General features: G+C 40.6%; 1 protein-coding gene across 10 annotated transcripts in view; it reads right to left on the reverse strand.

Annotated features, from left to right (window-relative positions):
* The window catches only part of LOC126297387 (homeotic protein female sterile-like), a 242,152-nt gene that overhangs the window by 36,986 nt on the left and 179,084 nt on the right, over window positions 1-26,082 (reverse strand). For 6 of the 10 annotated variants that reach the window (XM_049988124.1, XM_049988120.1, XM_049988121.1 and 3 more), the window contains one exon: window positions 13,646-13,816. In XM_049988124.1, coding sequence (XP_049844081.1) covers window positions 13,646-13,816 — 171 coding nt within the window. The remainder of the gene's footprint in view (window positions 1-13,645; window positions 13,817-26,082) is intronic. The other 4 variants (XM_049988127.1, XM_049988126.1, XM_049988125.1 and 1 more) reach the window with 1 other exon arrangement.

Below are 26,082 nucleotides of genomic sequence, written 5' to 3' on the forward strand. Positions count from 1 at the left end.
TGCAATTCCCTTCAGTAGGCAACACTGGAAGCAATAAATAATTCTTTCATTCAACAAGTGCACCAGTGTATCGGTGTCCAGGGTCACCACTTTGCGTACCTGTGAATGTTCTACTCCTGGGCAATGGTTCAGGAGAGTCAAAGTCAATTTTGTGTTGTGTTTTTACTTGGTTTTCATTTGTGTTCTGACAACTCCAGCAAGTGGACGAGTTTGTGACCCCGGGCTCAAATTATTCAATGTCGTGTTACGTAATTAATAATTTTGTGTTTCAGTGAATGGTACACTGTGATACATTTCTGAATAGGTCTTTAGGAGACGAAATGATTTACCTAAAACAATACAGGGTGCCATCTTAAAACTCATACCACTGTTTATACCTTTGTAAAAAACAAAGCTACAAAGGAGGCAATCATGCTGATTGATTTACCCCTTAATGTAATTGTCGTGTGACTAAGGCCTCCTGTCGGGTAGACTGTTCGCCGGATGCAAGTCGTTCGATTTGGTGACTTCCCCCTAATGGCTAAAGAACATTTGCTTGAAACATTTTGTAATTTGTATCTGGACAAACAGTTATTTAGGGTAGACAAGATAAATGGGAGACACTGTATACTAAGTGTAAGGATTTCTGTGTAAAATGATTGCAGTCCAATATATAACTGATCAAGGCCCTGGGTCTACAAAATAACTAATGGCAGGTCATTTCCTAATAAGGATTAACATTCAGTTGGAAATGGGGTTAGATATGGAGCATAAGCTCAGCTGGACATGGGATCTGGGAAGAAATGCCTATTTCCTCATCAAAGGACTGTGGTAGTGATATGAGCTTGCGTGGTAAAGAACTTGTTACAGGTCTGACGCAGAAAATATCATGGCCAAAGTGCTAAGTTCTCCAGTGAGAGTAAACAAAACTGAACTTATAGAAAAAAAAGGATGAAAGTAATTAAAAATATTTTTATGGAAAAGATGTAGTACAATATTTGTGCTGAACACATTCTGAAGCAAAGCAAGAAGTAATACAATATCATCCTGAAGATGTTCATGGAGAACAGCAAAAATGACTGAAAATACTATCTACCAAAAGGGCAGGTATTATTTACGAAGATACAAAGCCAAACTAATGACTGAAAATCAGCTGTGTGTTACTGTTAGTGGTGTGTAATTTTGAATGAAGTTATTAAAAGTTCAGTATATTTAAAAAATTCTTAATAGCTGTGATGTGCATGCAAAGGTAAAATGTCAATTCTAAGTTGGTAGAGCCAAATGAATAACTCCCTGAGAATTTGTCAGAACTGGCAGCTACTGGCTATCCAAAGCTCAAGGATTGCTTCATGTCCAAGACAGACAAAATAAAATTATTCCATGTACGAGCCATGGGTAAAAGAAACATAAGATGACTTTATATTCATACGATAAATGAGAAGTACAAATAACAAGCTAATGTAATCAAGTGAGTTCAACATGAATTTACTAATGGTTATTGACAAACCTGGAGAGCATAGTTCTATTTACATTACTCTTTGAAATTTTCAATGATACGCAATCTGTTGATTTAAAACACGTGTGAACAAAACTTCTACATCAAGATCGCAAATTTTCTTTATTGATTTCCGGTTTCACTCACTGATGGGCCATCTTCAGATCAATCTAAAATATTGTTCAGTGTGTGACAATTACCACACATTGTCACATTCTTAAGAGTTAAGTTGCCCTAAAATGAGAAATTTAGTTGGCTATGTAAATTGATTAGTGATTAATGTTGTCAATTTACATAAGCAACTGAAATTTTTCGTTAAAAGGCAACTTAGGTCAAAGGATATGACAACGTGTATTAATTTTCACACACTGAACAACATTTATCTGAAGATGAGCCGATACTGGTAATAAACAAAGAAAATTTGCGACCTTGACATAGGATTTTTATTCACACAGTTGTATTTACTGGTCAGGGATCATTAAATGAGATACTTCACTGATCAACAGAATTTTCATTATGTGGAACTAATACGGATTCAGTTTTGCAAGAGGAACAGCAGGCAGTTAATCCTCTGGCATTTATGATGAAAGGCAAAGACTTGAAGCATGAAGATGTAAATACATGTATCTTTTCAGGTTACCTATCTATCACACATGTAAGGCAGGAATATGGTCTCTCAATTTCACCAAGATGGGTGGAAGTGCTGACCTAATGTAAGTGACAAAATGTGAGGTGCAGTGATCAGTTCATGTACGCATGATGGTTGATCAATACACAAAGCATGTTAACTGTTACAGATGTGTCTTAGTACTTTTCCCCTTCATAATTTATATAATACATGTAGTTACACAAAACTGTTATGGACATTAGCATCCATTCTGTGGCTTGGTGAAGGGTAAAAAACTGAATTTCAAATGAGCAGCAAAACTTAAGGAGCAGGGAAACTAAAACCAGAAAGAAATCTTAGAAAACTGCTATTGAAGATGGGTTGTTTTCCCAGAAAAAAGAACTTCGAATAACCAATGTCATTTCACTGACATTGATAAACTCAAGGACATGATCGGCTGAGCGCGTGTCATCTGCTAAAAGGGAAAATATATCAGATGACAGCTGTAAACAGGCACGCAGCGGATTAAAATAGGGGCACTGAAGTAAAAGGTGTCTCACCAACAACAGTTGAGACCAGTGGGGACAAAGTGGGGCAGGACCGACACTTAAAAGATGTCAATGGCTAAGAAGACAGTGCCCTATCTGGAGTCTAGTTAAAATTACTTCCTCCCGACAATGAGGTCGACGGGAAGAAGTCCAAGCACAGTGACGAGGTTAGACGTTCTGTAATTTATTATTGGGAAGTGCAGACCAAAATGTGTGCCATAAAAGAGCAACACGATGACATAAAATGCTCTGTAGATTGATAAACAGAACCATGCGAACAGCAGGCCAACAGAGAGAGACTGCAGCCTTTGCCACTATATCGGCTGCCTAGTTTCCGCAGATACCGACATGCCCTAAGAGCCAGAGGAATGCCACAGAGATGCCTCCCAAGTGGAGCATGTATAGGCAGTCCTGAATCAGGTGGAGCAGAGGATGGACAGGATAAAGGGCTTGGAGGCTGAGAAGAGAGCTGAGCGAATCCAAGCATAAAATATACTGTATCTGTTTATGGCAAAGGATGTGTTGGACAGCCTGGAGAACAGCGTAAAGCTCCACAGCGAAAACTGAACACTGGTCGGGAAGCTGAAATCTAATAAGGGTGTCACCAACAATATAGGCACTCCCAGCACCAAATGTGGTCTTTGAGCTGTCAGTGTAAATAAACGTGGCAGCCTCCATTTGTGCACATAGAGCAGCAAATGCCCAACAGTAAACTGTGTGTGTGTGTGTGTGTGTGTGTGTGTGTGTGTGTGTGTGTGTGTGTGTGTGTGTCGGGGGGGGGGGGGGGGGGGGGTTACTAGCCATGGGAAGCTCTGGCAAAGGTCACAGAGAAGGCACGTCCGGGGGCAAAGCCAAGGTGGCACCGTATTCCCATTTGTCAAGAAATTTTCTTGAAATTGGAAGGAAAGAGACTATAGCAGTTGACAGAAGTGAACTCCTGGTGGTAATAGACAGGAAGGGTGGCCTGCATACCCCAAATCCAAAGAGCTGTCGATAAAAAGGGCATGGGTCAGATGAGCAGGCATGGAAGACAGATGACTAGCATAACGACTCAGAAGGACAGGGAGCCGATTGGACAGCAGAGGTTCAGCAGTCTCAGCTTAAAGGCTCTCCACAGGGCTGGTGTAAGAAGCTCCAGACGCTAAACGCAATCCATGGTGGTGGCAGAGTCGAGATACTGAAGCGTAGACAGCTATGCAGAGGAGTAAACTACGCTTCCATAGTCCAATTTCGAACACTCTAAGGCATAATATAGGTGGAGGAGGACCACTCGGTCCGCTCCCCACGAGGTACCACTCAGGGTATTGAGGGATTACAGACAGCGAGTCAAAAGATATGAAACATGGGATGACCAGCAAAGTTTCCTGTCAAACTTAAGTCCCAAGAATTTTGTGACATCCATGAAAGGAAGGTCGACAGGGCTTAGATGTAGGAAAGGGGGGTAAAACTCCGTGTGACGCCAAAAATTTACACAGACGGTCTTACTGGGAGGAAATCTGAAGCCAGTTTCAATGCTCCGTAAGTGGAGGTGATCAATAAATCCTTGAAGCTGTCGTTCAAGGAGGCTGGTCCATTGAGAGCTGTAGGAGGATGTAAAATCATTGACAAAGAGGGAGCCCGAGACATCGGGAAGGAGACAGTCCATAACAGATTTATGGCAATGGCAAACAGTAAAACACACAGCACGGTGCCCTGAGGCACCACGTTGTCTTGGGAGAAAGTGTGGGACAGAGTAGTGTTCACCCGCACCTTAACTGTGTGCTCTGTCATAAATTCATGAATGAACAGGGGTAGACGATCTCTAAAGCCCCAAGAGAACAGTGTGTGGAGGATGTCTGTCCTCCAACAGGTATTGTATTACCCTCCCCAGATTAAAAAATATAGGTACCATTTGGTGTTTCCTGAGAAAATTGTTCATGATACAAGTGGAGAGAACAACAAGATGGTCAACTGCAGAACGATGCTTTCGGAAACCGCATTTGCCAGGCGTTAAAAGGTTTCGGGACTCAAGCCACCAGTCTAAACATCAATTTACCATCTGCTTCACAACCTTACATACACTACTCGCGAGAGAGATGGGGGATAACTGAAGGGGAGATGTTTGTCCTTAACGGGTTTTGGAACAGGAATGATGATAGCTTCCCGCCATCTTCTGGGGAAAGATACTGTCAGTACAAATTCGATTATAAAGGTGACGGAGGTAACGCAGGCTACGGTATGATAAATGCAGGAACATTTGCACTTGGATGCCATTCAGTCCTGGAGTGGAAGAGCAAGACGAAGAGAGTGTGTGTTGGAGTTCCCAAATAGAAAAGACAGTATTACAGCTTCCACGATTTTGAGAGGAGAAAGCAAGAGGTGACATTTCTGCTGCTCGTTTCTTCGCGAGGAAAACTGGTCGGTGATTTGAAGAGATCGAAATCTCAGCAAAATGTTGATCCAATGAGTTAGAAATTGCGACTGGGCCCACTAAGGTACCCGGCGCGACAGTTAGCACAGAGATCGAGGAGAAACTAGACATGCCAGATAACCATCGAATTCGACTCCAAACTACAAATGAGGGAGTGAAGGTGTTAAAGGGGCTAATACAGAATTCCCAGCTTGCCTTCTTGCTATCATGGATGACGCGATGGCATCACACACGTAACTGCTTACAGCGGATACAGTTGGCCAGATGGCGGCGGAAGACGTGAAGAGCATGTATCCATGCATGTATTGTGTCATGGCACGCTTGGTTCCACCAAGGAATTGGGGGGCACCGGGGCAAGGGGGAGGCACCATATATTGAATATTCCGCACCTGTAAGAATAACTTCCGTAACACAAGTGACCTGACCGTCGATGCTAGGAAATGGACGGTCGTCAAATGTTGCGAGAGAGAAGAAAAGTGTCTAACGGCTTGAGAAAACTTTCAGTGTCTTGGGTACATAGATATCAGTTGTGGCTGTAATCGAAGGACACATGGAAAATGGTCACTAGAGTGTGTATCAGCAAGAGAGAACCATTCAAAGTGCTGAGCTAGCTGAACAGTACCAACCGAAAGGACCAAATGAGAGAAAGTGGATATGGACGCAGACAAAAATGTACGTTCCCCAGTGTTGAGGCATACAAGATCCACTTGGTGGAAGAGGTCATTCAATAGGGAGTCTCTCTGACAAGGACACGGAGATCCCCAAAGCGGGTGGCAGGCACTGAAGTCCTCAACCAGAATATAGGGGAGTGGGAGCTGACCAAGGAGATCGGCTCTTGCCATTGGTGTGGCTGATGGAATGTATAGGGTACAAAGGGAGAAGGTATATCCAGAAATGGAAAGATTTACAGAGACAGCTTGGAAGGAACTGTTTAAAGGGGTTAGATGTTAATGGATAGTATCATGGAGAAGAATCTTAAGTCCCCTGTGTGCCTGAGTGCCATCAACAGAAGGGACGTGAAACCTGACTGATTGGAAATAAGGGAAAACAGAGCAATCATGGGATGTAGCTATGTTTCCTGAAGACAGAAGACAACTGGGGAGTAGGATCGTAAGAGGATTGACAATTCATCCCGATTGGAGCAAACTTCGTGGATATTCCAATGGATATTGACATAGGGTGGACAGGAAAGGGAAAAATCTCACCACAGCTGCTGTCAATTCAACAACTGTTGAGAGCTGGCAGCCAACAGTATGGAACGGCATTCAGCCAAAGGCAGAAGATCCTGATCCATAGGTTGTTCGGGGGCAGCTTCTGATGCCAGTGATCAATTGGTTGATTTGTCACCAGCAGTGTGTCTCGCCAACACAGAAGATGGCTGAGGGCGGCTACCGCTGGGTGGCGTTGTAGAAGAGAGACACTGTGGCAGAGAAGGAGAGGAACTTTGTTTCTTATTAGCCTTCTTGGAAGCAGGATTTTAGAAGAGAGAGGAGTTGATGGTTGTGAGGTCTGGGTACATAAAAAAAAATCTATGGGAGTAGGCTCTTTTTTTGGAAGTAAGGGCGTCTGATTTTTGGTCTCAAGATTTAGCAGGAGCAGACAAAGGTTGAGGCTTAAAGTGAGTGGGTGATAGTGGGGAGGTTGAACGGGCAATCTTTGGGCTGGCCAATTGGATGACTGTGGCGCTAAAGGTGAGACGGCAAGTCTGTGTGGCTACCTCCTTAGTAGGTCGAGAAGAGGTATGGTCAGCGCTATATTTACCCGCTGGGAGCTCAGTGAGCTTTCTACTGGCAAATAACTTACGAGCAGCAAAGATGGACACCTTTTCGTTCACTCGGATTTCCTGAATAATTTGTTCATCTACAAAAGTAGGGCAATCTCTAGAGGAAGTAGTGTGGTCCCCCATACAGTTGATGCAATGAGGGTATGGAGGTGGACAGTCAACCTCACGGGCATCACTGCCACATGTAACACATTTGGCTGTACTGGAAGACTGGCTGGTATGGTTAAACTGCTGACACCAATAGCGACACTATGTAAGAGGATGAAAGTGTGAACTGAAATGATCTCATATCCCACTTTAATGTTGGATGGAACTGAACTCTGTCAAATGCCTCGAAGAGCGTACGGGTCGGTACCAATTCTTTTTCAACCCATTTCATGACGTGATGTACGGCCGTTACACTCTGATCAGACAGGTAATTTTGAATGTCTTCATCGGATAATCCGCTGAGTGATCTTGTGTAAAACACCATACACTAGAGTTTAACGTATGGAGCACTTCCACCGGGACAGAGAAGATGTGTAGCAGTGTAGCTCAAAGCAATGTTTGTGCCTGTAGGGCACTGTCTGTTTCTAACAACAAGGTACCATTTCGTAACCGGGAACAAGACTTGATAGGGCCTGCAATTGCGTTGTCACCTTTCTGAATAATGAAAAGGTTGACTGTGGAGAAGTCTTCACCTTCGTCAGGCCGAGAAACAAATAGGAACTTTGGCAGTGATGGAAAAATTTGGCTGAGATTGTGATCTACCTTTCTCTTGTGGGCAGAAGCTTTAGAAGTATAGGAAGCCATTGCGGAAGTACCCCCCATGATTACCAGCGTCTCTGATGGTGAGCTCCTTCCTAGCAGGGGCCCTTTCTGAGGGCACTCCGGCCTTTGGTGATTTTCCACACCTCAGGTCACACCTCCCGAGAAACAGACAGAGGGACCAATAGGCAGGTTCGGAAGGTACCAGCTCGGGTATCACCCTTCCCTGGGCCCGGCCTCTACCAGTGGGTACGTACATGTTCTAACTGTCTACCTGGAGCGGGGAATTATGCGTTACCCCGTCAATGGCTAGGCATGGGAACACGTGGATCGGCCTTAAGACATGCACAGGGAGAAAAGAAAGAGAAAGGGAGGAACAAAGAACAGGAAAGAAGAGATCTCAAATGCCGCAGCAGACGAGGAGGTTAAGAGAAGAATCAAGGAAAAGAGAAGGATGAATTGAGGACAGAGACCTTTCAGTATAGAGAGAAAAGAAGAGAAGAGAAACCAGGTCTTACAGTCATAAGCGGTCGTCTCCGGCCGTAGGCACAAAACATGTCCCAGGGAGGGAGGGAGAGGGGGGGGGGGGGGGAGGGAGGGAGAGAGAGAGAGAGAGAGAGAGAGAAGAGGAAAGGAAGGGAAGGGAAGGTATGCAGCCCGGAAAGGAAAGAGAGCTGCACTAGCTCGGGGTCCTGTGCTCAGTTCACGTACACATGATGGCTAATTAATATACAATGTATGTTAACTGTTCCAAATGTGTCTTAGTACTTTTTCCTTTCATAATTTACATAATATATGTAGTTACATGCACACTACCATGCTTGTAAGTATTCAGGCTCTGAGAAAAGTGACTTTAAGCAATGACATTAGGTAGAGCTGAAGAAAAATTCTCCCCCCCCCCCCAAACAAACACAAACACAAACACACACACAAACACACACACACACACACACACACACACACACACACACACACACACACACACACATTCACAAACCCCTTCAGAAAACCTTCTGTACCCTGGCCCCAGAGTACTGTGTAAAGCCTTAACAGGAATTAAAATAGTTCAAACTATTTGAAGCAGTTTTGTTTGCTATCATGATTCCACTGAATTCAGTGGCGTTACATATAAGAATGTACAGATATTATATATGCATTCCCTTGAAGCAGCAAAACTGCAATGTCAGCCAATGACTCAAATTATACATTAATAATAGAATGAAAACACTGTTTTTGACAGAAGACAAGGTCTACTTACCAACTGCTGGAACGGGTAACTGTTGCAGAGGTCTCTCACTCACTCACTCGTGCCCGCATGCCCCCCCCCCCCCCCCACACACACACAGCCGACATTAAAAACACTATATTTTGAAAATTTTAAAACAGTTTCTGCATCACATAATGAAGAGAAACTGAAACAGGACAAGCAAAAAATGATGTGCATGGAACATTAATGTTTAAAAACTGACTTCTTTTTTATATCAGTGAAGCTGTATTCCCTTTTTCTGAGACGTGACCTGTCCTCTAATCAAATAATTAGCATCTGTGTGAGATGAATCAATCACAATTTACACACAGTGTTAGATGGATCGTATAGTGGATCCATAGTCCGGGTTAGAGTAGGAGGAGGAGGAGGAGTGGGAGGAGGAAAATTCAGTTTGTTAGCAAAGATGCCACTCAAGATAAAGAACAAGTTAAAATTTTGGAAGGAGGGGAAGGAAACTGGTAATACCTTTCAGTAAACGCCTGCAAATACCTGAATCTGGGTGGCTGCAACATGGATTTGAACTCTGGACCTGCCGAATGTGAGTCCAATGTCATAACCACTGTGCCACCACACTTGGTGGATCAGAGGAGAGAGAAGAGGCACAAAATTACACTATTATTATTATTATTATTATTATTATTATTATTATTATTATTATTACCACCACCATTATTATTTCCAATTTTTGTGCTGTATATGCATTCTGATTTGTGGTTTTGTGCGCTATTTCCTTCAGTATCTATACATTTTCCTTTCATTATTCTGCCTTTGTCCTATGTCTGCCTAGATGGAGAGCCAGAAGCACAAATGTGCCACATACCAAAGAATGTGCCAGTTTTTGATGAATTTATATGCAGCAGGATAATTTTAACACTTTTTTATTAGGATTCTTTCTTGTCTGTCTGTTCGCTACAAATTTGATGACTGATTCTAAATTAAGTTCCCGATGAGCTACAGACTTGAAATTCTAAACACAGCTCAGAACTGGACGACAGTGCAATTGTATGGGGGTAAGAACTATCTACCTGCAATAGGGGAGGAGGTGGGATGAAAATGGGGTGACATACAACAGCCGTGCTTAGCAGTTTGTGTCACTGGACCTACACGCTTTAAGTGCGTCAATTACGTGCTGCACTAAGTGTCTGCAAGAATTCATCTGATTTATAGGTGAGCCTCTGTAATGCCTGAAGCAAATTTTCACCAAACTTGGCACACACAACACTTAGAACCTGAAAAAAAAATTACTGTGGCAGTAAGAACCCTATAGCATCCCTACAGAGGGTGGGGATGAAAAGGAGTGATATAAAAGCATTACTCAGGGACGTATGAAGCAACATCAATCAAATTTGGTACATTCATGACTCACTTTATTATGTTTTTATTAATTCGTTTTCTATCTGTCCATTTGATCCAAATTTTGCAACTGATTTTAAATTAACTTCCCCATGAGCTAAACACTTGAAACTTTCAACACAGCACAGAACTGGATGGCAGTGCAATGTAACTCACTTGCTTGTCTGCTGTGTGGTGGAGTGTACTTTGTGTACCGTTGTCGTTTCCCCCCTTTCCTGTTCAAGTTGCAAATGGTTCATGGGAAGAACAGTTGCAAGTAAGCCCCTGTGCGAGCTCAAATCTCTCTAACTTTTACCTTCATGGTTTTTTCTTATGACATATGTAGTAGGAAGCAATACGCTGTTTGACTCGTGAAGAGAAACTGAAATAAACCTGAAATTTGCCACACGTATCTGTTGTAATCCCATCAAAATGTTTGAGATCAACTGAAACATTTCACATCCACAACACTAAAAAAAGAAAGAAAATAATTATCTATATAAAATAACTTTTTCATGTAACTTTTTTTTTTATTTCAGACTGAAAAAGTACAAAGCCCAATACAGATAGTTCTGGAAATTTGTAATTGTGAATTTTAATTAGCTATATAAATACTTGTGGCATTTATTATGAAAAACTTGGGGTGCATACAATATATAATTGATGCAGGACTAGTTCACTTCCAAACTATTATTTTTTGCACGTGCCTCATATTGTTTGTTATAAATCTTGGAAGCATTTTCATAGCTATTAAAAACACACAATCGCGAATTTTCAAAACTATCTGTATTGGGCTAAGAGAAATTATTTTTAACTTTTTACTCTGACATAAAAATGTAATACTAAAAATTTATTTTTATTTAAATAATTATGTCTAGGTCTTAAAATATCCAAATTTGGAAAATCGTCTGAACTACAAATATGTGACAGCATAACCAACTAAATTCATTTATTTTGTGTGGCTGGGATATTTATTTTCGGGAACACTACACACACGGATAAATGTGTGTGTGGATAAAGCAGCCACATTCAATAGTCTCTTATCTGAATCTACAATGATTAATTTAGGAAGAAACAAAGATAACAACTTCCATTATGGTCGAGGTGTTGAGTGGTTAATGGGCACATTAACAAGATGGAAAACACTGCTAAGCTTTCAGACACTTTCCTTCTTCAGCACTACATTGACACACAGACAGGCACGCACATTCAGTTACTCACGGCTTCAGTGTGTCAATTCACTACATTTTATTGGCATGGCAGCTAAACTGGGATAAGGGGTTGTGTCAGGTGAAGTAGTCGAGAGGAGGGATAGAGGGAGGAATGGCTAATGGCAGGGAGGGTAAGGCAGCAAGGGAGCATGACAGCGATGTGGCACCAATCAGCTTGCCCTGGCAGGGGCAATGCGACTTGCGTGTTGTATATAATGAAGTGGAGAAGTAGATTGGGAGGGAGAGATAAAATGGGGGAAGGGGGAGGGTGTGAGTGTAGACCGAATGAAGTGGAGGATATGGGGGCAGGGGTGGGATGGGGCAGGGGCTAGCAGAGATTGAGGCCAGATGGAGTGCAGAGTTCTGAAGGAACAATTCATATCTATGTAATTCAGAGAAGCTGGAGTTTGAAGGAGGGACGTGAGGGAAATCCAGATGGTTGGCACGAGTTGTGAAGAAGCAGTCACATAAGTATATTATATTGTGCTCATTAGTGTGATCCACTACTGGGTGCTTGGCCATAGTTTAGCAGCGGCCAATCATTCTGGTGGGCAGTTGACTGCAAAAGTTACAATACAGCTCGAGTATGATCTGGCTACTTTCGCAGGAGGCACATGCCTGTTATGGGGCTGGAATAGGACTTGCTGGATAGGTTTTATACGGCAAGTCTTGCACCCAAGTCTTTTGCAGGGGACGATCCATACAGAGGGGAATTGGGAGTTGGTGCAGTAAGGATTTTAGTTAGGAGCAGGATGAAAGGTAGGTTAAGCCTTGGTAAAGTTTTTATCAGCGTAATATTTCACAATGAAGGATTCCTCATTTTCAGTTTGTGTGAGAGTGCTTGAATTAGTGGTGTGTGTCCTCCATTCTCGCCACCTTTCTCCTCTAACCACCTCAACTCCACCTGACACATCCAAACGTATGGACTAAATTGCATTGCTGGTACAATTTATTCATACCTGGTTCAGCTGCAACAACAAAGCCAAGTACGTGTGTGTGTGTGTGTGTGTGTGTGTGTGTGTGTGTGTGTGTGTGTGTGTGTGTTTTGTCCTAAATCAGTTAGCTCTGAAAAAAGGAAGTTGTCCAGCTACATAGTAATGTTGTCATTCATTTAGTCCTTCCAATATTTGTATTACACCCAGGATTTTCCATTATATTTATGTAGCCATAGTTATTGAAGTTTTTAAGGCACTGCAGCACAGTCTGGTTGCTGGAACTCTGATGGTTGGGGATGCACCACGGCTAAATTAGTATGTTCTGTTTGCTGAAACCTGTACACTTGTTTTCCATTTCTTATATTACAAAAAAACTATTGTATTCTTTTATCCAGCCTCATATATTGCATCACATTTAAAGTCACAAAGATGTGGGTGGTGTGAGAATATACCTGTTAACACACAAAACAAGCCACTGTATCGTTGCCTTCTCCTTATCATAAAAAATGACCAAACTTCTGTAGATTACCAATTTCAATTTGATCTCGCACATCAGTGAACAGTCACTTTGCTTCACCTAACATGAAACTTAGACCATGTTCTTAATTTTACTGATGCAGTTTAAACAATGTTTAACTTTGGTGCATATTTTAGCTGGTTGCTTACACACGACAAAGTACTAACTGAGGGAAGCTGGAAGTTCCCACCTTTTACAGCACTGGTAACTAGAGATCAATGATGATTCCAGGAACATGTTTCCCAGATTGAGCAAAACTTAAGATCTTACCAACACAATGTCAATACGTGTAGGTAAAGCAGTTTTTAACTACAGGATAAGGACAGAAGCAAAATTATTCCAAAAATATCCAACGAACATTCATTATTGCTTCATGCAATCATTTGAATGATATGTAACATAAGTAAATGAAAATTTTGTTACTATTTGCAACTTCCTCCAGTTTTTAGCCACAATGTTATTATTGTGGAAATTCACAGATGTACCTTTGGGTATCAGCATACACACAGGCTTTTAAAGTAATTACTACTACCTATCATTTACCTCTCATGCAAAAAGAACAATGAAACACTATGGCAGAACCACACACGTCATGCAACATTCCCAGTATTAAGTGTGAATAAATGATATGTAATTCTCTTATAAATAATAACATCCAGTATCCACGAAACTGAGCTGGTTTATAAAGTACAATAATGACATTTAAAGCAAATGAAGGCTCTCTCTAATATTGGTATGAAAAATTGAATTCATTAAAACATTATTTAGTACTGGGAATGTCACAAAATAGCAGGATGTTAGTAATGTGACTTACAGTATGGCTTACGTGGCTTTTTTCTCAGACAAGAGGCAACATATGATTCCAGCTCACGCAGGGTTGATGGTTTTAGGGTTTCAAAGTCAATTTCTATCTCATCAGGATTGGAATCACGCAAAGATGGCTCACGGGACTGGATAATATGAACGACTCTTCCCAATTTGTCACCTGCAATTCATAATACAAAAAGTGCGATTAGGAAACTGTCTTAGGCACTTCAAACATTATTAACTTACAATCAAGTGAATATTTACATAAAATGAGTAAATAATATGATATTCGCCTAGAATTTAACAGCTATTTGTTTAACATGAATTTTATTATTTATTAGTTTCTAGAGTTTCTGTGTGTGAATTTAATATGTAATAGGCACAGTTCTCACGTTTTCATTTGCGTTGGAAAGTAAACCTAATCAGGCGAAAATTATTTAGTTTCACCGGAGTGCTTCAATAGTTAGATATTCGAATCTCTGAGTATTATTAGACACAGTTCCTGCGCAGCATGCGCCAATAGTCCGTTTATCTGCATAGTTTAGTTTTCCACGGGGTCCAGGACGTCTGAGTCCTCCAATCGGTCCTCACCAGTGGCCAACCCAGTTACTGCTTGCACCTGTGGTCGAGTGGGAGGTCGCCCCAGTGGGAAGCAGGCGTCAAAAGACTTCCCACGCAGCCGCACATAAAGCCTAGCGGGTTTGACTGACAAACAGGTTCCAGGCGATGTCTGTGGCTGATGCTGTCGCCTGTCCTGTTTCAGAGGAAACCACTCAGCCTGCAAGATCTAGGCAATCACGGAGGGTGGGATTATTGATAGTTGGGAGCCCCAATGCTAGGCACGTTATGGGGCCCATTAGGGACTTGGCAAACAAGAAGGGAAAGAAAACCAATGTGCACTCTGTGTGCATATCAGGTGGAGTCATTCCAGACGTGGAAAGTGTCCTCCCGTATACCATGAAGAGCGCAGGGTGCAGCCAACTGCACACGGTTGCTCACGTCGATATCAATGACGTGTGTCACTTTGGATAAGAAGAGATTCTCTCTGGTTTCAAGTGGCAAATGGAAGTGGTAAAGGCTGCCATTCTTGCTTGCAAGATGAAAGCAGAGCTGACCATTTGCAGCACAGTCGACAGGACCGATTGCGGACCTCTGGTACAGAGCCGAGTGGAGGGTCTGAATCAGAGGCACAAACGGTTCTGCGACTGTGTAGGTTGCAGATTCCTTGACTTGCGCCAAAGTGTGGTTGAGTTTTGGGTTCTGCTGAATAGGTCAGGTGTCCACTGTATGCAGGAGGTGGCTGCATGGGTAGCAGGGTCTGTGTGGCGTGGACTGGGCGGTTTTTTAGGTTAGAGGATCTCGGGAAAACACAAGAGGGGCTTCAGTCACAAAGGGTGCAGGTCAAAAACAGGAAGAATGTAGATACAGCAACCACTGGTGTAACAGTTGTAAATTGTCGTAGCTGCGTTTAGAAAGAATCAGATCTCCAAGTGCTAATAGAAAGCAATGATGCTCAAATCGTTATAGGCACTGAAAGCTGGCTAAAGCCGGATATAAGCGCAGCTGAAATTTTTGCAAAGTATCTAACGGTGTTCTGAAAGCATAGGCTAAACACTGTTGGTGGTGGCATGTTTGTTGCTGTTGGAAGTACTTTAACTTGTCGCGAAATTTGAAATAGATACTTCCTGTGAGTTAGTAAGGGCAGAGGTTATTGTCGGCAACCACAATAAAATAATAATAGGATCCTTTTAACAACTTTCCAATTCAGATGATACAGTTGCTGAAAGGTTCAAAGAAAACTTGAGTTTGATTTCAAACACATACCCGATTCATACGATAATAATTGGTGGTGACTTTAATTTACCCTCGATATGTTAGCGAAAATACATGTTTAATGAAGATACTATAGAAGACAGTGCTGCCAAAGCAGAGTTACTAAACACAGCCTTCCAAAATGCCTTCACAAAAGACGACGAAGTAAATATTACAGAATTCGAGTCAAGAACAGCTGCCAACATGAGTAACGTAGAAGTAAATACCCTGCGATTAGGGAAGCAACTTAAACCACATTATAAAAGCAAGTCTTCTGGTCCAGACTGTATACCAATTAGGTTCCTTTCGGAGTATGCCAATACATTAGCTCCATACTTAACTATCATATACAACCGTTTGCTCGACGAAAGATCTGTACCCAAAGACTGGAAAGTTGCACAGATCACGCCAATATTCAAGAAAGGTAACACCAGTAATCCATAAAATTACAGGCCCATATTGTTAATGTCGATATGCAGCATGATTTTGGGACATATATTATGTTCAAAGATTATGAATTACCTCGAAGAAAACTGTCTATTGACACATAGACAACATGGGCTTAAAAAACATCGTTCCTGTGAAGCACAACTAGCTCTTTATTCACATGAAGTGTTGAGTGCTATTAACAGGGCAGATCGATTCTGCACTTATGGATTTCCAGAAGGCTTTTGACACTGTACCGCAAAAGCAGCTTTTAGTGAAATTGCGTGCTTATGGAATATCGTCTCAGTTATGTCACTGGATTTGTGATTTCCTATCAGAGAGGTCACAGTTCATAGTAACTGATGGAAAGTCATCGAGTTAAACAGAAGTGATTTCTGGCATTCCACAAGGTAGTGTTATAGGCTCTTTGCTGTTCCTTATCTATATAAACAATTTGGGAGACAATCTGAGCAGCCGTCTTAGGTTGTTTGCGGATGACACTGTCATTTATCGACTAATAAAGTCATCAGAATATCAAAACAAACTGTAAAACAATTTACAAAAAGCTATCTCATGAGTGCGAAAATTGGCAACTGATCCTAAATAATAAAAGTGTGAGGTCATCCACATGAGTGCTAAAAGGAATTCATTAAACTTCGATTACACGATAAATCAGTCTAACCTAAAAGCCGCAAATTCAACTAAATACGTAGGTATTACAATTACGAACAACTTAAATTGGAAGGAATACGCAGAAAATGTTGTGTGGAAGGCTAACCAAACACTGCGTTTTATTGGCAGGACACTTTGAAAACGTAACAGATCTACTAAGGAGACTGCCTACGCTACACTTGTCCATCCTCTTTTAGAATACTGCTGTTCAGATAGGACTGACGGAGTACATCGAAAAAGCTCAAAGAAGGGCAGCACGTTTTGTATTATTGCAAAATATGGAAGAGAGTGTCACAAAAATGATACAGGATTTGGGCTGGACATCCTTAAAAGAAAGGCATTTTTCGTTGTGACGGAATCCTCTCATGAAATTCCAATCACTAACTTTCTCCTCAGAATGTGAAAATATTTTGTTGACACCAACCTACATAGGGAGACATGATCAGCACCATAAAAGAAGGGAAATCAGAGCTCGTACGAAAAGATAGATGTTTCTTCTTTCCACACGCTATACCACGCTATACCACATTGGAATAATAGAGAATTGTGAAGGTGGTTTGAAGAACCCTCTGCCAGGCACTTAAATGTGATTTACAGAGGTATCCATGTAGATGTAGATGTATTGAAAAATATGACAAAAACCACAGAATGTAAAAAAATAAATCAACTTTAACTTTTGGCAATATGCCAAATGTGGCATTTAACAGTCTTAAAATATGGCTCTACAGTGAGTAACAGTGACAACCGATTTTCCTTACTCATTAAGAAAATAACTGATACTTAAACCAGGACTGCAAAATTATACCAAAGCTTGTGGGTAGTTACATGTGCGCTGGTCTTTACATAATACTTCTAAATAGGTTGTGGATGGAACCAATTAAGGTGGTTTAAGGGCTTGTGATATCCCATGATGGTCAGTGTTTTCCAATGTCTAATGGAAATAAACTTTCGTTCAGTCCTGGCAAGTAGCAGCATGTTACAGAATAACTTGACAAAACACGCAGCCAGCTGGCTGCCAGGTCTAGTGGGATTGGGGTGGTAAGTTGTGTGCCCTGTAGGAAGTAAAGTAGATTAAAGAGTGTAATGTTCCATCAATAGTGTAGTGCAGAGTTGGGGTTTCAAGGTGTTTAACTGAAATCAATAGTTCTTGAGCCTTCATCCAATGAAGTTACTTTTCAAATATAGAAAGGCTCAAAGAATCAGAAGCCTGTTTCTTCTTCTTCTTTTATTGGGGGGTGGTAGCAAGATATTATTGGTGGAAGTTGCTAGGAGCCAGCTCAAGGCGATGTATTTTGTACGACTTGTTAGTGGTGTGCATATCGCTGTCCAGTAGTCAGATCTTGCAATCTTCCTGAAAGTTGTTGGATTGCTAGCTGTAATTATCGCCCCTGTATCATTAGTCAAAGTGAGGCTTATGACCCTTAATATAAAGCTGTTATCAACCCAAAGGTTGATTTGAATGCCACAGAACTTCACTACACTTCATTCTACCCAGCCACTTAAAAGAAAAACTTAAGTTTAATGGGTTCTCCAAGTCACGGTGCAATTAGGCACTTTTCAGATTATCAATAATTGCCTGTGGTACAAGGAAGGATGAGTGACAAAAATCCTAGGACTGACAGGAGACAACCTGAGAACTTTGGATTTGAAGACTGGCACTTAACCACTGGGCCAACAAGCCACATTGAGTCTGATTTTAATAGTGTAACTATAAAGAGAATTAATCTGATTCTGTGAATTAACACTTTCGAGAAAATATGTGAAGCAGTACATCAAGTAATTTGTCACAAACGCTGTCACTTCTGGCCCTGGTAGCAAGTGGGACACGGTATGATACAACAAAAGCTTTGAAGAAGACAAAAGTTATTTCTTCAGTTGTCTTGTCTTCATATATGAATTTATCGCCTTCAATTTTTTCAATTATTGTGCAGTCAGCTGCAAATGTCAAGTCTCTAAATTTTCTAAACAACGTTTCACAAAAATGTCGTGCTTCCTCCACAGATTCCAATTTGAGTACACAAAGCATCCCTCTAATACCTGTTGATCGCACCTACCGGTAACAAATCTAGCAGCACTCCTCTGAAATCCCTCGATGTATTCCTTTAAGTCGACCTGGTTGGGATCCCAAACAGTCAAGCAGCACTCAAGAATGGAACACACAAGTGTTCTATACACAGTCTCCATTATAGACGAACTATACTTTCCTCAAATTCTACCAATAAACTGAAGTTGACCGTTTGCTTTCCCTACTACCAACCTCTAGAACCAACTCCATTTCGTATTGCTCTGCGTCATTGTCTATATATATAATCGACATGATGCTAATACTTTAGCCAAACATTACAGGACTGTTTTTCCTAATAATCTCCATTAACTTACACTTATCTACATTAAGCTTCCATTCACCCTGGCCAATTCTGTATCCCACAGTCACCTACAATACTTTCCCCATATTTTATATCCATATCAGCAACCAGTATCAGACGGTTGCTCACTATGAGTCAAATCATTTATGTACACAGGGAACAAGAGCAGTCCTGTCACATTTAACTCTGGCAGTCCTGACAATGATGATACCCTTGTATCTGCTGAACACTTGCTGACAAAATACTGAGTTCTATTACATAATGAGTCTTAGATTGACTCGTGTATCCAGGAAGCTATTCCATACACTTGGACCTTTGTTAACAGTCTACAGTATGACACCATGTACAATGCTTTCCAGAAATCTAGTAATATAGAATGTGCCTGCTGCCCTCCATCCAAAATTCACAAAGTATTGTGTGAGAAAGGACATGCTGAGTTTCACATGAGCAATGCTTTCTAAATCTGTGCTGATTTGTGGACAGAAACTTTTCCCTCTCGTGGAAATTCATTATATTTGACATTAGAATACGTTCACCAATTCTGCAGCCGACTGATGCTAAGGACATTGGTTTGCAATTTTGCAAGTTCATTCTTTTACCCTTCTTATATATAGAGTCACCTGGATTGTTGGTCGTTTGGAACTTTGCACTGGGTGAAGAACTCTTGATAAGCAAAGGGGCCAATGCCATAGAGTCTCCCTGTATAACCAAACTGGGATTCCATCCCAACTTGGTGACTCATTTGTTCTCAATAGTTTCAGCTGCTTCTCTGCACCAGGGATGCATATTACTATGTCCAAAATACAGGACACTGTGTGAATGATTTCTTAAAGAGGAAATTCACAATTTCAGCTTTCCTTTTGATATCACCACATCAAACTGGTTGACAAGTGAATGACTGCTTAGTAAATTACTGCTTAGTGTTTTTACACAGAACCAGAATTACCTTGAGTTCTCAAGATCTTTTGCAAAGGTGAGACGGAGGAAACTGTATGCTTTGTGCACTGATTTTTGTAGACACAATGTTATTAAACCACTGTGGTTCTTTTCCGTCCTTAATACACTTAGTACACGGTTCTCCAGAGCATGATTTACAATCAATTTACACTTTCCAGAATGAGATTTTCACTCTGCAGTGGAGTGTGCGCTGATATGAAACTTCCTGACAGATTAAAACTGTGTGCCCAAAAGAGACTCGAACTCGGGACCTTTGCCTTTCGCGGGCAAGTGCTCTACCATCTGAGCTACTGAAGCACGACTCACACCCGGTACTCACAGCTTTACGTCTGCCAGAGCACTTGCCCGCGAAAGGCAAAGGTCCCGAGTTCGAGTCTCAGTCGGGCACACAGTTTTAATCTGCCAGGAAGTTTCAATTTACACTTTGCCCATAATTTCTCAAGACCCATTATATTGGAACTAAATAACATCTATTCACTATCTAAGTAAGATGCTAACAACTGCTTATCTGCTATTTCCAGCATAAATACTGTCCTAGCCTTCTTGATGGGTCTAGTAACCATCATCATTATGATGACAAGATGATCATTAATCACACTGAAACTGATGATAAGGTCATGCCTCTTTGTAGTTAAAAGGTCTAAAATATTTCCATTATGTGTGGGTTGTCAAACTAACTTCTCATGACTGACTGTCCATATAACATGCAATGAATCCACAGACATGGCAGTCTGTACTTGGGATGTCAAAAAAAGTGGCTTCCAATTAATACTGCATGTTCATAGTTTTTTCCAAGTTACTAAGTGTAGACTTACATTGAATGATTCTGCAACTGTTATGACAGTACTGGGTGCCCAGCAAAAACATCTCATTAGCTCACTTCTAACATTTTGTAAGTTTCCTTGGAAGTCTTACAAAGTTTGATTATAACTTCATTTTGAAGAACTGCCAGTGAGTAATAAGCATTTTCACAAATTTTGAAGTACCTTGAAGGTGGAGGTATCAAAAGACTGAAACAGGTTATTTCTGAAGCTTGGACTACTCACTATACCTTAAACTTTCACTGTCTTAATTATTCCTACTGTACGTGTGAAGCAAGTGCCACTTCTAATTTCTTAAATCACTATTTATGATGCAAGTTTTCCTCTTAAAAACTGTCATTGTGATGATTAAAATAAAAAGCATATCTTATTTCAATACATTTATGATGCACAATGAAGAGCTCGGAATTGCTGGTTATACCACAAGTAAAGTTGGTATATATAGTGATCGCCAACAAACACATTCTTCAATTTTGATCTGAGCACGCCTACAAAATTTGCATAACAAACAGTTAATATTTATCACCGAACAATTATTATTATTATTATTATTATTATTATTATAAATTAGTGTTATTATTCTAAATTAAAAATCAATTTTTAAATGACTGAGTGGTATTATGTGAGTCATCATTCATGGTGCGAAATGATGAACAGTATACATAAAAAAGCAAGGAAAAATGAATGTCAGGAAAGCAATATTGGTTAGTATTGTTGTGGGAGAACATAACCAGCTAAAAACACAAGCATAGATAAAATAGCATTGAAATTGCCTAGCCACATGTTCTTAATCATGAATACATTTAAAAGTATTTGTAACAATCGTTAATTGAATAACAGACACAGAGTTCATCAAGCTCCAGATGGACAAAATAGTAAAACTAATTATTTCAAAAGAAGCCCAATATGATGAAGCTCGCTTCAAAGTCTTTAAATAAAATATGAAACTGTCTCAGAAAACTTAAATTACAAGGCGACAGATTGGCTGGCCAGCACTTACTTTCAGTCGGCCAACTTCCAGTACAGATTCAGACACATTGTAGTAGGCAAAAACCACAATTCATAGCTTTTGAAGATGTTAGTTTCTTCATTAGGAACAAACAGTTATGAAGGCTACAGAAAGTTTTTTCTACTTCTCAATATAAGGATATTGCAGCCTGAAAGTAAGTACTGGCCAGTATACTTGCAATTTTACTAGATAAAATAGGAAGTAATTACAAATTAAAATTATTCCTGAAGGAAAAACCAAATTGATTCATGTGGTGTATTCATTAGTAACAAAAATAATTTTTTTATCATAAGATGTAGATTTACGAGAATTTATGATTACGAGAGATAACACTAAGGCTTCTACGGCTAGCCAGATGACGGTGACAAGAATTCAATATTTATACATAAACAGAAAGCAACCACAGCTGGGCGTGGGGTTGTGGAACCTGAGGACTGATTTCCACTTACTAATCTAGTATTAATTATTGACAAAATGTATGCAAGTGTGAGTAGACAATCTACCGTATTTACTCGAATCTAAGCCGCACTTTTTCCGGTTTTTGTAATCCAAAAAACCACCTGAAGCTTAGAATAGAGTGCAAAGTAAGTGGAAGTTCTGAAAAATGGTGGTAGGTGCCGCCATAACTAACTTCTACAGTCGAATATATGTAGCGCTACACAGGCATGCTTTGTGGGCACAAAGATGAATACTGGCGCCAAAACCTCCGCGTCAGTAAAAAAACCAACCAGGTGGAAGATGAGGCTTTTTCTCTGCCTCGAGTTTCGCTTACTGCATTTTCATACATTATCCAATGAAGTAAATACAAATTCCGTATTGTTCATCTTCAAATGTAGCAGCATTTCAATGTACTACGAAAATCCGACTGGCAAGACTGTTTGGGGTGTTTTTCAATATGGCCAACTCTACGTTCTGAATTTTTTCCTACCTATGAGAAGAGATGGTTGCTTATAGGAGCTTTTATGAATTGTGAATCACATGCAGTATTCTCTTCACCTTAAGAATAATGGGAATATAAACATTTTGCCGTGTATTCTTCCGTGTTTGCCTCTATCTCATTTAAATCCTGTCTGCCTAATAAATTACGAAACTAGAGTGATACAACAGAAAATGCGGAAGAATATACAAATCATGTCATGTTTATATTCGTATTATTCTTATACCTAATAGTGATACAGTCAGAAATGAAGCACGGCAATTGCCTGGATTTTTAAATCTAAGATGACTAATTTTTGTGCAGAATGTAATGTACTAAAGTGACATCTGCAAAGATTTTTCAAACTGAGAAATTTTTTTATAAACTCTCGTTCAGAACATCTTCTATCATACGCGTTCTATTATTTGCTTCTTGTTGATCATTATCAAAGAAAGCAGCAGTGTAAGTAACAACAAATAGCAGTCTCTTGCCATTGTTTCGCTAATGAAACGATTCCTCTCTATTTTTATTTATTTTTTTAATTTGTAAGCAGTGGTAGCATGCACAAAAGCAAGCCATGCTGCGAGCGGCAACATGCCATAAACACAGAATGCGACAAACAATGCATGACACAGTAGAGTAATGCATTTTCAGCATAAACACCTATAACAAAGAGAATGGTACTTATCGGATCAAAGAAAAATAAGCAATCAATTCAATGCAGACGAAGCACGTGAAAAGGGAAGGGTACCCGTATAAATACGGATGGAGTGCCTGACGCGTAGAAATGGCTACCTGGAATAGCTTAACTGCTAAGCTTACGACTCTAACCAAACTACTGTAGCTGTATCATCATTAATTAGACCTAAATTGTGTCTCATATTAGAATGGACCAACTTTGCTTTGATTTGGAAGTGCTGCTAAAACTTTTCTCTCCCCTTGAATTTCGCGTCTCAAATTTCAGGTGCGGTTTAGATTCGTGAAATTTTTTTTTTCCTTGATTTCGAGTCTCATTTTTCAGGTGCAGCTTAGATTCGAGTAAATACGGTATGTAGTAAAAATTATTGCTAACTGGACTCTTCTGTCCTGTATCTACTGCTGTCTATCCTTTGCTGCTGTCCTGTGTTCTACATCGTATTTTATCTCTCTTGCATCGTTACCTACATTTTCCTACACACCTTTCTGGTATGTGCTTATTACCGTCCCTGACCAATATGGTCGCAATGGACTTTTGTAACACCATCTGGCAGAGCTTGTAGCCACTTCGACTGCAGCACACATTACCCACCTACTTACTCTATTGCTGGATTCCAGTGCGACATTATTTTAATAGCTGACGACCTCATGTTGTCTCCAAATATATACGTCCTCCTTCCACACACTGTTCTGGTTATTTTATGTGATTGAACAAGGCTGTTTTGTCTCACATGCACAATTATCACTATCGCATTTTCATTTTGCACACACTCAAATTGTTTTCCATTTTTGTCTACCCCCTCCCCCTTTCTGGTGTGTATTGTACAACGAAATTTGCCTGTGTCAGTTCACATCTCTAGCCATCTGTCACCCTTCCTCATTCCTACCTAAGCACCCCTAGTTACCTAACAGAAATTCCTTACTTCCAACTTGGGACGCAGCCCCCTTCCTAGGTCCCTTCACAAGAACACAAACCTCTTGACAGAGGAGAAAAAGCCACCTACTATCTTCAGAAAGGGGCACAGTGAATCATCTTTCCAGCATGCAAAGGTTCTAACACTACTATAATGAACTGTAGTGATTGATGCCATCTCCCTCCATGCCCCAACTATCTCCAACTTCTACATATTTACCTCAGAAACCTAACAATCCTGGATGCCCCGTTGTAGCTGGTTACTATGCTCCTGCAGGAATCAAAGCTCTTGTTGAACAGTAGCTCCAACTCAATGCTCACATCCCAATTTCCCATATCAATGACACGGACTTCTTCCTTCAGTATCTCTCAAGCATTCACAGCCCATTACAACCTGGATTACTCCTCATCATTGTTGATGTCACCTCCCTATACATCAACACCCCCATGTCCATGGCCTTGCCACTGTTTAACACTGTGTGTCCCAAGATCATACCTAAAACAAACCCACCAATTCATTCATTATACACTTGATAAAGTCCACCCTTGCACAAAACTACTACTACTACTACTACTACTGCTGCTGCTGCTGCTGCTACTACTACTACTACTACTACTACTACTACTACTACTCTGAGGAGAAGGTATATAAACAAATCCCCATCATGACAATGTGCACCTGTAGAGCATCCTCGTAAATGTTTATGGGGAACCTAGAAAAGGCCCATTCAGGAGGCAGCTAAGCGAGAACAAGTGTTCAATCTAGTTTGCCACAGGGGGGAGGGGGAGTGATCACTTACATTAAACGGGGCCATCAGATGTTATGTAGTGCAGGAAAATGCAAAACGCACTGTCTTCAGAGTAATGATGACCACTTGTTAGGTTCATTATAGACTTAAGACACAAGTGTATATACACAGTGCTTGAAGTGGGGAGTAATATTTTTTTAAATCAATGAAAAGCAGCATCATGGTTAGGTTAGGAACTTCAAAGTAAAGGTCAGAAACATCAACACCAATTTACAACATATTAGTGAAGGATGCCTATGTTTTTAATGTAAGTGATTGTGTCTTCAGATGCCTTGTGTGCTTCGAAACTCTGAATACAACGAAAAAATTCAGTTTGCAATGGCATTATAATACCACCCACACAAAAGATTATGCACACTTAGAAGTTAGAGTGAGAAGTGGAGGACGACAAATGCTCAAAACATGCATATGTAATTTGGGCAAGTTACCATATCGCTTTTTAGATTGCCAAAACACTGTGCAATTTCACTGAAGGAGGATTTATAGAAGACATGTTCAGTAACTGCACCCATGTGACTAGACAGCTGAGCATATTAAAGTGCCCCCTTTCATAGCTCGGGAAGGCAAACACAACTCATGGATAAACGATGAAAGCTACTGGGCTGAGCAGCCTGAATGTGGTTTTTAGAGTTTCTCCACAACCAACTAGGTAATGTCAGGCTGGTACCCACATCCTAGCTCAGATACATATTATGCAAATACTTGGAAAGGTTTCTCACATCTGGAACGTGCGATCTACCCTAGATGTACACAGATGGGGTACACAAGATTCTTTCCCAGGGGAAGTGATGGCATCAGGAAGGTCATCCAACCTCCATACTAACACCACAAAAACCGATCTATAACAATGCTAACCACACAGACAAACAGGAAATGGCAAAACGAAAATATGATGTTTAGTATCTGCAGCAGAACAGATAGCACCTAAGAGACTTTAGAAATTAGAGAAACTGCCAATACCATTTAAGATATGGTAATAGTTATTGCATAAAATTTATTGCACTGTTCTTTGGTGCTGCTTGCTTGTGCCGGCGAAGAGAAGTGGAC

The sequence above is a fragment of the Schistocerca gregaria genome, chromosome X (assembly GCF_023897955.1).
Source record: "Schistocerca gregaria isolate iqSchGreg1 chromosome X, iqSchGreg1.2, whole genome shotgun sequence".
Taxonomy (NCBI): Eukaryota; Metazoa; Arthropoda; class Insecta; order Orthoptera; family Acrididae; genus Schistocerca; species Schistocerca gregaria.